The sequence below is a fragment of the Diabrotica virgifera genome, chromosome 2 (assembly GCF_917563875.1).
Source record: "Diabrotica virgifera virgifera chromosome 2, PGI_DIABVI_V3a".
Taxonomy (NCBI): domain Eukaryota; kingdom Metazoa; phylum Arthropoda; class Insecta; order Coleoptera; family Chrysomelidae; genus Diabrotica; species Diabrotica virgifera.
In genome coordinates, this window is record NC_065444.1 from 100,249,393 (window position 1) to 100,265,716 (window position 16,324).

The 16,324-nt window shown below is 33.0% G+C and overlaps 1 protein-coding gene across 1 annotated transcript in view; it reads right to left on the reverse strand.

Annotated features, from left to right (window-relative positions):
- LOC114343807 (uncharacterized) overlaps positions 1 to 16,324 on the reverse strand; it is a 42,598-nt gene continuing 26,274 nt past the window's right edge. Inside the window, exon 2 of the mRNA XM_028294657.2 lies at positions 1 to 479. Within this exon, the coding sequence (XP_028150458.1) occupies positions 147 to 479 (333 nt within the window). The 3' untranslated portion in view covers positions 1 to 146. The remainder of the gene's footprint in view (positions 480 to 16,324) is intronic.

Consider the following 16,324-nt stretch of genomic DNA (forward strand, 5'->3'; position numbering starts at 1 on the left):
AATTGTATACAATATTATATAAAATATAAGGTAAACAAAATCATAATTTAAAAAAAAATGATCTAAAGTGATAAATTAATTTAAAAACATTAATTGAACTAATTGATTATCCAATACACAATCAAAGCAGAAGTTAATATTTTTTGCTATTGTTTGAAAATGTTTCCCATGCAATTAAACAAATACAAACTACTTTCTTCTTCAGTAGCTTTCTGTACAGCACACATATCCATCACTTTTTCTATCTTATCGTCATCGTTCAATATATTATATTGTAAAGGCAATCTAAGTTTATCCTTGTTAAATGTGCCATCGGGATTCATAATTTCAAGCGATTTGTATATGCAGGTAATGTCTTTGGCAAAAGACGCATCCAAGGATGGCCCGAGGAGTTTATCCACAATTTCCTGACTTAGATTACAATTTTTAATGGCCTGTTCCCATTGTTGTATTAGTTCTGCCTTTGTTTCACCGTTAACCTGTAAACATAAATAGACAATAATAATAGTATATATTGAGCAACGAGCATTTAATGATGGTCATTATTAGACTTAGACAAATATGTAAATTGCATATTTTGCATATTATGCATAAAATATGCAAAGATGTAAAATTTTGCATATTTTTATAAAAGTGTGCATAAAGAGCATATAATTTGAAATTTTGGTTGTAATTATTTATATTCTTGTAACAAATAGCTTGAAAATCCCAATATTTTGTTTTATAATCTATTAGTATTCAAATTTTTGGTAGGTATCGAAGGTAGTAACTAATAAAAGATAGAGGCTTATAGTTTTGCCCTTGAATGTAAGCAGGGCCGGCGATAACAGGCCTGCAAGGGATGCACTGCAGGCGGGCGCCCCTTTTTGGGGGGCGCCAAAGTGAGTTTTTTTGTGCTGGTGTTATACAAAATACTAATTTAAAAAAAAACCTAAGGGCGCCTAAACTAGTTTTGCAGGCAGGCGTCTCATACCCTAGCGCCGGGACTGAATGTAAGAGTTCCAAAATCTGCCAGTTTATATCTCTAGGTAAAAATTTTTATTTTAACGGCCAATTTCACTTTTGTTGTTGAAGTCGAAATATTGAAGCCGTGAACACGTGTCTTTGTAATTGTGAATAATTGTACTTTGAAAATGCCGAAAATAATGCTTCAACTATTATAAAACCTTACAAAGAGGTATTTATAGATATGGATAAAGTTTATTGCTCATTTTGTGACAAAACCGTAAGTATCTACGTATTATTTGTTATTTTATTTTAAATATTTACACGGTGGTACAAACACATATTTCAAAAATTGTGAATATTTTTAATAAGTGCATACACAAGGCTGGTTTGCAAGAAATTGATGTATTTTTTTCAAGCATTTTTTAAATTTCTTGAGATGAAAAAATCTTCAAAATGCAAATCATTCAATAGTCCACTGAAAGGTCGGTATTACTTTTTTCTTGAACAATACCATTAGTTGGCCTTTATTTTACTAACCACAAAAACATATATATTGCACTTAATTAATTAAGTGCTTTTAATTTTTTTTATGTTCATAATATTTTTTTCTTTAAATATAAAAAGGAAAGGTTCCGGCCTCCTGCAAACATTTGGGGGTTCTTCCTTCTTGCGCAGTCATTTCTTGAGATATTCAAGATTACTGTTTTTAGATTTTTAGATTACTATGTTACTGGACCAATTTTTATTGGATATTTTAATTTAAATATTGTAATTGTTATGCAAATAAAAGTTAAAATATTTTGATAATTTTAAGATTCCTACATCGATTTTTATTTAATATTTTTAAATGAATACGCTGCAAAAGAAAAATGAGCGACATCTTACATTTCAGTTCGTTCAGAGAGGACCATAAACGCCCTTAGGTACGTTTCACCCTTATTAGGGATCGTCGGAGGGGTACAAATTATGGTTCCCTCTGTGAGGTATATACCCCTCCAAAACAGCATTGAGTAATTTGTTGTTACGACAATTCGAAATAATGTCCTGTATTTGTTAAAATGTTTAAACTTAAATACTGAATTACATAAACTTAGTTTGTAAAATACATAGGTAAATGTTAATTAATATTTTATTACATGCATATTTTCTAGATAAACATGCAAATTTATGCGTAAAATACTGCATATTTATGCGCATATTTCATAACTTTTTATTTGCATATTTGCCTAAGTCTAGTCATTACGATGTGAGTTTCAATAAATGCAAGTTGTGTAGGAACATGATTTTTTCTATGATCATTCACAACAAAAAAATATTCACATATTTATAAATAAGTTTATTTATTCTATAACAAAAACTAATTAAGTAGTTATAATTATGATTAAATTAATTATTTTGTTGAAACATTTATATTTTGAATACTACTTTTTCTTCTTTAGTTGTCGTCTTCTTAACTTGCGATGACTTTTGCAAAGTCTTCTCTATTTTGAGCTTTTCTTATTAAAATTTGAAAGTCTTCTTCTTCTTCTGTTCTTCTTCTTTTAAAGGACTATGTCCTGTTTCTTCTGTTACAGTCTCTGCTGCGACCCGGAGCTCCAGCCCTCGTACTATCGTTTTTTGCTTTAAAAGTCTAATCCTACCTACTATTGAATACTAAATACTATAATAATTATTAAAATTAATTTGAGGTTAAATTTTCAATATCCATATGTAGGCGAGCGAGTTTATTATAGAATACGAGCATCATAATTAAAAATAAAGGCAAGTTAGGTACATGATTTTTTCTATGATCATTCACAACAAAAAAATATTCACATATTTATAAATAAGTCTATGTATTTATTCTATAACAAAAACTAATTAAGTAGTTATATGATTAAATTAATTATTTTGTTAAAACATTTATATTTTGAATACTACTTCTTCTTCTTTAGTTGTCGTCTTCTTAACTTGCGATGACTTCTGCAAAGTCTTCTCTATTTTGAGCTTTTCTTATTAAACTTTGCAAGTCTTCTTCTTCTTATGTTCTTCTTCTTTTAAAGGACTATGTCCTGTTTCTTCTGTTACAGTCTCTGCTGCGATCCGGAGCTCCAGCCCTCGTACTATCGTTTGTTGCTTTAAAAGTCTAATCCTACCTACTATTTAATACTGAATATAATACTATAATAATTATTAAAATTAATTTGAGGTTAAATTTTCAATATCCATATGTAGGCGAGCAGCAGACACCTCCAAAATAGCATGGTACTGACCACGGTGTGGTGAATGGCTAATTTTGGCCTTACTTTATATTCTTGATAGTGCTAAAAACGAAAATGAGATTTATTTTGAATTTTAAGTGGGAGAACACTGTTAAAAACGCAATTTTATCCCTAAAAATTGTTATAAATTGAGTTAGGTGAGCTGACTAAATGACCAGCAACGATTATAATTCACTCAATTACAGGACAATAGGAAAATATTTTATTTGAACATAACTGACATTATATTTTCTTATTTTCTTGACATTACGTTACAACTTCTAAACTGTCATTACATAGAGTATGTACAACTATAGAGCAACATCTACTTTTGACGTTGTATATTGTAACACTCTCCCTCAACGTGAAAAGTAGATAAGCCAAACAATTTTGGTTTCTTTCTAACACGCATATTGTAAAGCTTAGATTCTTGAACACCATCATCGCTTCTTTCTTCTCTATTCACTTCTTGATTTTCACTTTTACTTTCTGCACTTTCCGTATTCTTAGATTTCACAATTTCATTGATACCATTTTTCACTTCTTCGAAGTTTTCATATACACTAAAACGTTCCGACTGATTCTGGTTCACTGATTCGGCTTTATTTTCAAAAATTTGCAAATTGCATGTAACCTCAGGTTTAAATCGTACGTCGTGGCTCGATACGATTCTTTTTTCAGATTGAATCCATATTCTAAAACCATCCCTGTCATTCACGTAACCAACTAAATAACCATGTATCGCCTTGTCATCAAATTTACTGCGAAAATTTTTGTTTACGTTAACATAACATTCAGTGCCAAATATTCTTAAATGTTTCAAACTCCCAACTGGCTTTCCATACCACAATTCATAGGGACTTTTATTCTCAATTGATGACTTTCCTGTGCGATTCAGCAGATACACTGCAGTATTGCATGCTTCTGCCCACAATTCTTTATACAACTTGCATGGGTTTAACCCTTAAATGCCCAATCGGGGTCACTATGGGACCCCAGACATACATTTTTGGCTATAATATCTTTATTTGAAACATTTGGCAACCGCGCAATCAGGTATTTGTGTGGACGTGTCTCCTACGTTTTCTGTTAGTATACCACGAACATTCGTGAGGTGCAGTGGTCTGTAAGAGAGATTTAGATAAGTGGGGTCTCGCTGTGACCCCGATTGGGCATTTAGAGGCACCAGAATATTTTTATTATTTTTAACATTTTTCGTCAGTTTACATTGAAAAATGGACCGTAAGAGAATGAAAATGACAATAAGCGACCAAGAACATGAAAAAATTATCCGAAATATAGAAGAAGGGATATCAGACTCCGATTTCGACTATGAGATTACCGACGAATCAGATAGCGAAGAGCAAGATGTTTTTGAGGAAAATGTTTCGGAAACTGAGGACAATTTAGAAGTCAACAGTGACGAGGAATCAGATGCAGAACCTACCGAAGTGGACGATAATATTAGTGAGGTTAGTGGTCCAACATATACATCCAAATCTGGAATGCAGTGGAATAGCCTACCTTTCGTGAGATCCAAGAGGCAACAAAAAAATATTATAAATGTACATCCAGGCTTAACAAACTATAGTAAAAATTCCAACACGTTTTTAGACTATTTCAATTTATTTTTGACCGAAGAGATGAAGAATGTCATATGCCTTCATACTAATGAAGAAGCTGTTAGGCGTTATCAAGAGTGGAACGAAAAACATCCGAATAACAAAAAAGAGTGGACGGTACTTACCAACAATGAACTGGATAGCTTTTTAGGAGCACTTATCAAAGCTGGTGCTTTAAGGTGTGGGAAAGAATCGACACGAGAGATATGGTCTACAGACACCTCAATACGCCGGTCATTTTTTACAGCCGCATTAGCTAGGAACCGATTTGAAGAATTATCGAGTTTCTTGAGGTTTGATGACAAAGTGACCAGGGTGGAGCGGAAGGAACAGGATAAGTTAGCGGCGATACGAGTAATTTGGGACATGTTCGTCTCTAACTGTGACAAAGCCTTTGAACCATATGAACATATAACCGTTGACGAACAGTTAGTGAGTTTTAGAGGAAAGTGTCCTTTTAGACAATATATAAAATCAAAACCTTGCCGCTATGGGATAAAAATTTGGGCTGCCGCGGATGTTAAAACATCTTATTTATCAAAACTTCAGGTGTACCTTGGAAAACTACCAGGTGGTACAATAGAGAAAAATCAGGGATTTCGTGTTGTGAAAGATCTGGTGGAACCATATCATGGCAGTTGGAGAGGAATTACAACTGACAACTTTTTTACCAGTGTTCCTCTTGCTCAATATCTTTTATCTAAAAACCTTACTTTACTTGGGACCGTCCGCAAAAATAAACCTGATACACCACCACAACTAAGTTTGACAAAAAGACCTGCGGAGTCGTCAATATTTGCTTTTACTAAAGAATTAGCTATGGTTTCGTACATACCTAAAATACACAGGATGGTACATCTTCTTTCAAGTCAACACGATAGTGATATAATTTGTCAAGACTCTCAAAACAAACCCTTGATGATTTTAGACTATAATAATACCAAGGGTGGTGTTGATAATGCCGACAAACTGATTAGGGAATATTCCTGTAAAAGAAGAACTGCTCGTTGGCCATTCAGGCTCTTTATGAATATTATAGACATATGTGCACTAAATGCCTATATTTTATACATTGAAAAAAATCCTGATTGGAAGAAAAATAATTTTTCACGAAGACGTATTTTCCTGTTACAATTAGGGGCTGAGCTTGCTCGAAACAACATGGAAAAAAGAGCGAAATATATAAAACATAAAGCCTATGTAAAATCTGCTCTAAAAGATTGTGGCATACCAATGGTAAACCCAACTACCGAAGTTGCAACTCAATCCGTCCATTCAGCTAAGAAACGTGCTCGTTGTTACCAGTGTCCGCGAAACTGTGACAGAAAAGTGAATACCGTTTGCTCTTTTTGCAAAAAATTTATATGCCAGGTGCACAGAAAAGAAGAAAAAACTATTGTATGTAAAAATTGCAACTAAAAGTTATATGCTTATATTATTATTTAATTTTAATTTTGTTCGAATTGAAAATAATTTGTTTCTAGAAAAGCCGTTAATTTTGTATGAAAAATAAATAAAAATTATTCAAATATGCTTAAAATTATTTTTAACCGTGTTTTCCTTTTAGTCAGTGCTAAATGACGTTACTAAATTGAAAATTTTAGTGGGGTCCCTAGGAGACCTCACATGGACATTTATGGTTATTTTCATATCACGGGCATTTAAGGGTTAACATGGAACGAGTACACTCTACAATGGTACGGTTTTCCCTTTCAGCAACACCATTCTGCTGAGGTGTATAGGGTGGAGTGATACAATGCTCTATACCTCTACTCACAAGAAGTTCAGATACCTTTCTGTCGTCAAACTCTCTCCCTCCTCCATCACATCTCAGTTGCTTTACTACATGGCCATTTGTGTTTGCTTCATTTAAAAAATTTTCTAAGGAGGTACATACTTCACTTTTGTGTTTCATAAAGAAAACTTTCCGAAACTTACTAAAGTCATCTTTAAAACATACGTAATAATGTGCTCTTCCTAGTGATTCTATAGACATGGGTTCATTCACATCTGCGTGGATCTGCTCACCAGTGACTTGTGGCCGATTGATCCTAGTTTCAAAAGGCAATCTATGCGTTTTTCCAATTGCACATCCATCGCAAAAGCTTTCTTTGCAACCATCAATGTCTATATTCATTTTCTTCAAGACCTTCTTTACGTGTTGCTTATGCTAATGACCAAATCTTTCATGATACACTTGTAACATATCTGTTAACTCTACCAAGTTTGCTTGAATGGGATTGGTCGGTTTCATAACACGTATATCAAGTGCATACGGGCCATTACTGAAGTACCCAGTCATTACAGATTCAAGAGTATTTTTATCATGTAGATTTACACCTTTTTCGTCGAGTACTGTAATGAACCCCCTTTGCACAACAGCTTTCACAGAAAACAAATGAGCGCTTGCTTCAGGAACATAAAAAACATTCTTAAATTCAGCATCTTTCCATTTATTATTCAGACGCGTTTGAATTTTCACCGTTCCTTGTCCTTAGGCTAACATACATACACCCTTCTTATCAAGTGATATCTTTTTGGGTTCAGAAAATTATGTATAAGATGAGAAATATTGTTTATCTGTAGTGATATTATTTGTGGCTCCACTGTCACAATACGGACACAACGGACAAAAAAGCAGTATCATTACTTTTATTCTTATCTAAATTCTCAGCATATTTTTTCAATGAACATTCTCTCGCCCAATGGCCTAATTTCTTACATTTGTGACATGGAAATTTCTCTTTTGCACGATGTACATTTCTCTTTGACTTCGTAGTAGTTGTACTTTGGCTCTGTTTGTATTTTTCTGTCCGGCTATTGCGTGCAACAAACGCAAAGATTCTGTGGTACTTTGGTCACGTAATTCAATGGCACACAATTTCTTAATCAATAAGTTCAAAGTTTGATTCATTGATGGTATCGTGTCCCACAAATCTTTGAAATTATAAAAGTCCTTACCCAAAGTTGATGAGATCCGACCATTTAACATTCTTTTGGATAAAACCTTTTCATCAGGCTTCTGCAATTCATCATTCAAATCTACAAATAGTTTCTGCAACTTCGCAACATGTGTACTAATATCTTCTTTTTTATCACGCTGGACTCTAAAGAAGGTTTTAATTAACATGTTTAACCGTTGCGTACTACTACGTTCAAATCGCGCACGTAATTTGTCCCATATTTCACTGGCGTGAGTACATGTCAACACGAGCTCGGCAACAGTTTTTCCTAGCGTGCCTGCTAACAAACTTGCCGCTTTTGCATCGTCTTTTAACCATTGTTGATGCTTCTCTACTTCCAATGAAGTTGAATTTTCAGTAACCTCAGGACACTTACGCATACCGTTCACAATGTCTTTAAGTGCATACGCTCGTAATAACATCGAAACGTGTCATTTCCATTTTGCCCAGTCTTCAGGAGCCTCAAGTTTGTCGTCTTGAATTTTATAATCGTTATTGCTGGTCGCCATATTTTTTCACCTGTTCAGTTCCCACGTGAGTTGGGCCCGTAACCTGTTATAAATTGAGTTAGGTGAGCTGAGTAAATGACCAACAACGATTATAATTCACTCAATTACAGGACAATAGGAAAGCATTTTATTTGAACATAACTGACATTATATTTTCTTATTTTTTTGACATTACGTTACAACTTCTAAACTGTCATTACATAGAGTATGTACAACTATAGAGCAACATCCACTTTTAACGTTTAGTCCATGTGGTGAGACCGCTCCCGTCTGGAAAAATTTCTGATTCGGTTTCTTTGTGGATTACTATTCAAAAATATTTCCTTTAAACAAATCTGAAGGGTGCCGGGCGGAATTTCTGGGCAGAAATTATTTAAACAATTTTTTTAAACAAATAAAAAAGATCAAGGTCGGTCTTGACGGTCCAGTTAGCTGGGGCTCAGTCGATCGACAAGTTTAGTGGATTTGCGATTTGCGGTCGCTGGTTCGAGCCTCAGCTAGGTCATGAAATTTATAAAAGGCCAACGCCGTAGTATAAAACTCAATAGAGTCTACGGCTTGGTCTGGAATAAACTGGCGTCTGATCGGCCTATGGAGGAGCGGTACGGGAAGGGATAAGGGCTTCCGGCTTGGTGATACTCCTCCATAGATCCCTACCGAAGGGCGTTGACGCCTAAGAACGGTGTATACATACAAAAAGATCACCCTTTTTGATCTGGACCATATATTTTTAGGTTTTTTCGGTCATTATAAACAAGAAAGGTATCTTGTAATTTTTCTTAAAAATTGATAGTTTTCGAGTTATGGGCGATTTAAAATCTGAAAAATGCGAAAATACGCATTTTCGAGGCTTAAAAACTTAAAAAATTCTGAAGAGTGATTGCGTCTAACCTTAATTTAAACCGTTATTTTTTAATTTTTAAATATGCATGTCTATCCGATTTTTTTGCCGTTGCGGCGCGCCCTATTTCAAAAATCTCCAATTTTCCTCCGAAAAATATTTTTTCTAGATTCTTTGGGACATTCTAAATAAAATAAGTTTCTTGACATTTTTCTCAAAAGTTAACAGTTTTAAGTCAAGAAACTTATTTTATTTAGAATGTCCCAAAGGATCTAGAAAAAATATTTTTAGGAGGTAAATAGGAGATTTTTGAAATAGAGCGCGCCGCACCGGCCAAAAAATTGGATAACCACGCATATTTAACAATTAAAAAACAACGGTATAAATTAAGGTTAGACGCGATCACTCTTCAGAATCTTGAAGCTGAATGTTTAATCTTCAATTTAAGTACCTGGCAACCTCAAAAATGCTAATTTAAATATGAGGTTTTAAGCCTCGAAAATGCGTATTTTCGCATTTTTCAGATTTTAAATCGCCTATAACTCGAAAATTATCAATTTTTAAGAAAAATTACAAGATACCTTTCTTGATTAGAATGACCCAAAAAATCTAAAAATATATGGTCCAGATCAAAAATTGGTGATCTTTCGTATTTGTTTAAAAAAATTGTTTAAACAATTTCTGCCCAATAATTCCGCCCGGCACCCTTCAGATTTGTTTAAAGGGGACATTTTTGAATAGGAATCCACAAAGAAACCGAATCAGAAATTTTTCCAGACGGGAGCGGTCTCACCACATGGACTAGTTGTATATTGTAACAAAAAGAAATCACGGTTTTCTCGAACTAGCTACACCTCTGTTCGGTTTTAAAAGTTTTTTCTGAAATTGCTATAGCAGAGATATATTTCTTACCTTTTGTGGGGCCTGTTGCAAGCCTTCAGTCTTATTTTAATAAACGATATGATTTTTTTAAAATATAAGATACAGATTCGTGAATTATTGCAAAGTTAAATCAGAAAAGTTGAGTGACAAAATTTGAAATTTAGCTTTTTAATCACATTTATGTTAAAATATTTAGAGTACAAAGAAATTGTCTCCATAAGTCTTCACAAAAGAACGTCTTCACTTTTTCTGTAGATTGAACAGTTGTCTCAGAAACAATGCTTGAAGCGACCGGAGATTTTGAGTGTCGCGTGCGAAATAAATTTTTTAAATAAAATTTCTATTAACTCGGCAGTAAAAATTCGATATCTTTTGATCAGAGTGTTTTATCGACAAAAATCGCAATGCAATTTAAATTTCAAGAGTGCATCTTTTGTATGAGATTTTTTTGTTTAACAGCAAATTCAGTCCGTTTCTATAAAGCTGTTAAATAAATATTTGTCATTTCTTACTATTCTTATAAGATCAATAATAGGCCTGGATCCCGCATACCAAAAAATAATTTCGTATTTTTTATGGGAAATAAGCCACAATTTTACTAAAAAATGAATTTATTAACGTTTCGAAGCCCAAATCGGGTTTCGTTGTCAAAATACAAAATACTATTAAAATAAAACAAACATGTTGTTGCTAAGTAAAAAAAATTCTTCTAATAATTTATTTAATCTGACTCATTTATATTGGCAATTCAGACGTATATTATACATTTTAAAGTAGAAGACTTTAAAATGATATCGCCAATATTTATGAGTTGCGTTCCTGGGACGACTTTACTAAAAGATAGTTCATTCGATTACATGAAATCAATCCCAACTCAAGAATATCCGTCGCAAAAAAAAAATCATAGCATGTGATCTGTCTTTAAAAAGACAACCAAATGCAACGATGACAGTAAAATTCTCGCGTTAGAGATTCCATAGTAAATCACGAGGGAAAACCAGGAAAAAACCTCGTGATACTATCCCGACATCGTAAGTATTTGGTCTTACATTTAATCTACCTTCAAAAAACTAATACCAAATTCTGCCTTTAATATGTTTAAATTATAAATAATATTAATATTACATAGATATACAATAAGTAATACTAAAATATAAAATTTGTACTAACTCGATATGTTATTGACTTACTAATCGTGGTATTTTCTTTCTATTGACTTCCTCTTTCAGTATGGGTAACCACATCTTACTGCATTCTACCGAGGAATTTGCGACACAATTGGTTTCATTTAGCATAATAATTAGAGCCGCTTCTTTGATTTTTCTCTTTTTACTATCTGATTCTTTCAGGACTATACTTGAATCTCTCCACTGAACTCTATGTTCATTATCCCATGCGTGTTGACATATCTGAGATCTATCAAATTCTCTGTTTTTAATATAAGACTGATGTTCACTTATTCTAACGTTTAATGGTCTTGATGTTTCACCTAAATAAAATTGTTCGCATTCACAAGGTATTCTATAAATGCAATTCTTTGTTCTTTCTTGTTCATTGTTAGGTTTAGTTTTAAATAGAATAGATCTCAATGTGTTTGTTGTTTTGAATGTTGTTGAAATGTTGAATTTATTTCCTATCGTTTTAAGTTTCTCGGATAGTCCTTTTATATATGGTATTGTTATTTTCCTCGTATTATTTCTTGTGAATGTTGTAGGACCCCGTTCTAAGTTGTTCTGTTCCATTCGATCTAATCTTGTCAATTCCTTATTTATAAACGATAAAGGATAATCATTTTTTAATAAAACAGATGTTAACAATTGTTTTTTTTCTAAAAATGAATTTTCGTTAGAACAAGTAATTTTGGCTCTATCATATAAGGATTTAATGATTCCCTTTTTAACGTTGATGTTGTGATTTGATTTGTAATTGAGATATCTGTTGGTGTGTGTTGGTTTTCTATACACTTGAGTCTTATATATAGAAAACCAACACACACCAACAGATATCTCAATTACAAATCAAATCACAACATCAACGTTAAAAAGGGAATCATTAAATCCTTATATGATAGAGCCAAAATTACTTGTTCTAACGAAAATTCATTTTTAGAAGAAAAACAATTGTTAACATCTGTTTTATTAAAAAATGATTATCCTTTATCGTTTATAAATAAGGAATTGACAAGATTAGATCGAATGGAAGAGAACAACTTAGAACGGGATCCTACAACATTCACAAGAAATAATACGAGGAAAATAACAATACCATATATAAAAGGACTATCCGAGAAACTTAAAACGATAGGAAATAAATTCAACATTTCAACAACATTCAAAACAACAAACACATTGAGATCTATTCTATCTAAAACTAAACCTAACAATGAACAAGAAAGAACAAAGAATTGCATTTATAGAATACCTTGTGAATGCGAACAATTTTATTTAGGTGAAACATCAAGACCATTAAACGTTAGAATAAGTGAACATCAGTCTTATATTAAAAACAGAGAATTTGATAGATCTCAGATATGTCAACACGCATGGGATAATGAACATAGAGTTCAGTGGAGAGATTCAAGTATAGTCCTGAAAGAATCAGATAGTAAAAAGAGAAAAATCAAAGAAGCGGCTCTAATTATGCTAAATGAAACCAATTGTGTCGCAAATTCCTCGGTAGAATGCGGTAAGATGTGGTTACCCATACTGAAAGAGGAAGTCAATAGAAAGAAAATACCACGATTAGTAAGTCAATAACATATCGAGTTAGTACAAATTTTATATTTTAGTATTACTTATTGTATATCTATGTAATATTAATATTATTTATAATTTAAACATATTAAAGTCAGAATTTGGTATTAGTTTTTTGAAGGTAGATTAAATGTAAGACCAAATACTTACGATGTCGGGATAGTATCACGAGGTTTTTTCCTGGTTTTCCCTCGTGATTTACTATGGAATCTCTAACGCGAGAATTTTACTGTCATCGTTGCATTTGGTTGTCTTTTTAAAGACAGATCACATGCTATGATTTTTTTTGCGACGGATATTCTTGAGTTGGGATTGATTTCATGTAATCGAATGAACTATCTTTTAGTAAAGTCGTCCCAGGAACGCAACTCATAAATATTGGCGATATCATTTTAAAGTCTTCTACTTTAAAATGTATAATATACGTCTGAATTGCCAATATAAATGAGTCAGATTAAATAAATTATTAGAAGAATTTTTTTACTTAGCAACAACATGTTTGTTTTATTTTAGTAGTATTTTGTATTTTGACAACGAAACCCGATTTGGGCTTCGAAACGTTAATAAATTCATTTTTTAGTAAAATTGTGGCTTATTTCCCATAAAAAATACGTAATTATAAAAATGCCACAAGGAAATAGCTTTAGAACAACATTAAAAAATAATTTATTAATAGCAAGCTGAGAATTTGTTAATAGCTTAACAGTGTCTAGTCGGACAAACTTTGATGTACGGGAACACTGGATCAGGGGAAGTTTTAATTGTGGGACGGGTTACAAGTTTCAAACGTCAGACTACGAAAAGGTTCCAGGGCCGGATTTAAGGGGTGGCAGGCTGGGCAGCTGCCCGGGGCCTCCAAATCCCGGGGGCCCCCACAAAGCCCGAAACTTAAAAAAAGCTGCACATTATTCACATAGAATAATTTTTGACAATCAATTAACTCTGATATTTCATTACATGGAAAGTTTCTCTCCTGATGAAAATGTATTTTTGCGAAATCACGAACATAAAGCAGAAGATATATTTAATTCTGTAATTCTTCTCTTTCAAGAATATGATATCGATTTGAAAAACTGCATGGGATAACTACGACAACGCGTCAGTTATGAGTGGAAAATATTGTGGTGTTCAGGCTGAAATTAGATAACATAATATCTTGGCGTTGTGGATTCCGTGTGCCGCCCACTCTCTAAATTTAGTTGCAAAAGCTGCAACAGTGTTGTCCTGCTGCCATAGCATTCTTTGATTTCTTAAAAGCACTATATGAACTATATGTATTGTTCACTTCCTCTATATATAGATACAACTTTTTAATCGAATATTTAAAAGCTGCGTCTTTAAGCGAGAGCAACGCCGACCGTGGCAGAAATATTATCGTTCCTAAATGAGTAAAGGACTAGATGGTCATTTAGAAGTGATGCCGCAGAAGCACGAGTTATACGTTATAATCAGATTAAAGGAGCATAATCCAAAATTCCAGAAGACGATGAGGAACAATTTAAAACTCGTAACAATGCGAATGGTTTGTATAATCGAATGTGTTTACAGGAAACAGGAATATTTGCAATATTTTGGAATGAAATCTTCTGGACAAAGAAAATGAAGTCTGCTGGACAAACAGCACAATACGTATTCTCCAATATCCAAATATTGACCTTAATTCAGGAGTGGCGGCACTTAGATCACTTAACGAATCTATGTTCTTTTAAGGAATATTCGACTGACTCCACTGGATTATGGAACATCCCTAGAGACATGACAAAATCAGAGAAATTTAGGACTCAAAATTTTATCGCCATTGTAGATCACTTCATTTCGTCTTTTTAAGTCAGAGGCTTTCTGCATATGAATCCATTCATTCCAATTTTGGATTTTTACATGATTTGAACCATCTCTCTATAATAATGAGCATTGAACACGATGTTCTAAGATATTTAGACATGTCCTACATAATCAAGGAATTTTCAATTAAAAAATCTCGAAAAGTACCGTGACTTTAACCATGCATCTTAACTATGTCTATTTATCTTACCAGGGTCAGGAATTTTTCGTTTATTATAAATTAATAAATGAAAATAGTTTCTGTCCTTGTGGGATCGGTACTTACCGGAGGAACCGCAGATGTTCGGATGCAATTAGCGTCTCTTTGCAAAGACAATGACGTCGACTTTGCAAAGTAACAAGACACTTACTCAACACACACTACACATTACTCCCCTGAGTTAGTGATAAGTTATAATCTAAAAAATCATGAAATTGACTGGCCAGTTGGTTGTGAAAACCAGTGCCAATAAAACACAAACACACACATTTTTAATATTTTACTGTAACAAGATAAAGCTTTTGTATTTTTTATTATTTAAAAATATTTTGATAAAAGTAGATCAACATTTTTTTTAATATTGTTCTGAGACTATTTGTTTGTGGCATTTATGTAATTTACTATTCTAACTGGGAAATAAGCCACAATTTAACTTGAAAAATGAATTTACTAACGTTTCGGCTTCCACTTCGGACGTCATTAACAAAATACAAAATATTATTTTATATAAATAAGTACATTAATATTTTGTATTTTGGTAACGACGTCCGAAGTGGAAGTCGAAATGTCAATAATATCATTTTATCGTGACTGAATGGATCAAGCAATCCAAAGCCAATAAGAAAAGATAAAAAAATAATTTTTCAAGTTAAATTGTGGCTTATTTCCCAGTTAGAATAGTATTTTTTTATATTTCTAAAAGGGAAAACCCTGTAGTTGACTATGTAGGTGCAGGTACCATAGTTATAACAAAAATTTTTTTATTGGCAGGATGTAGAGCCCCACACGAATTCTGCCCAGGGCCCCCACTGCCTTAAATCCGGCTCTGAAAGGTTACATGTATTTTGTCGGACAGAACTTCCAATTGATTTATTACCCTTTCATTAAACTTTCATGAAAAATCAGACTGCTATTTACCACCAATATAATTTCTGTCATTTGACATGTTCTACGTGTCGTACTTATTAAAATGCCCAACATATTTGTCGGACAAATATTTTTTGAACCTGCTAGTTTTCACAATCAGAAACTTGTCAGGAAAACAAGTTTCACAATTAAAATCACGTTCCACAATTAAAACTTCCCCTGTTCCAGTGTTCCCATACATCAAAGTTTGTCCGACTAGACACCATTCAGCTGTTAACAAATTTTCAGCTTGCTATTAATCAACTTTTTTTGGTACACGGGATCCAGGCCTATAAAATGTATCACTTCCTTGAGCGATCGCTTATTAACTTTTATTGTTAGACCTAAATCTTCAAAAATTGTAACATAAAATTTAGATTTTGGGTTTTGGCAACAATTATGAGGCATTGTAAATATGTCTAAAAAGGCCGACTTTCACATTACAAAAAATGATCTTCATTTTCCCGTGACGTCACGTATATCATAAATCAATTAATTAATTAATAATCAATTAATTAATTTGAGATTGTTTATTTAACCGAGTTATTTGTTTAATAGTTATTAAGGTACCAAGGTAGTTATAAGGATAATAACGCTTGAGGTAATATACGTTGACCGA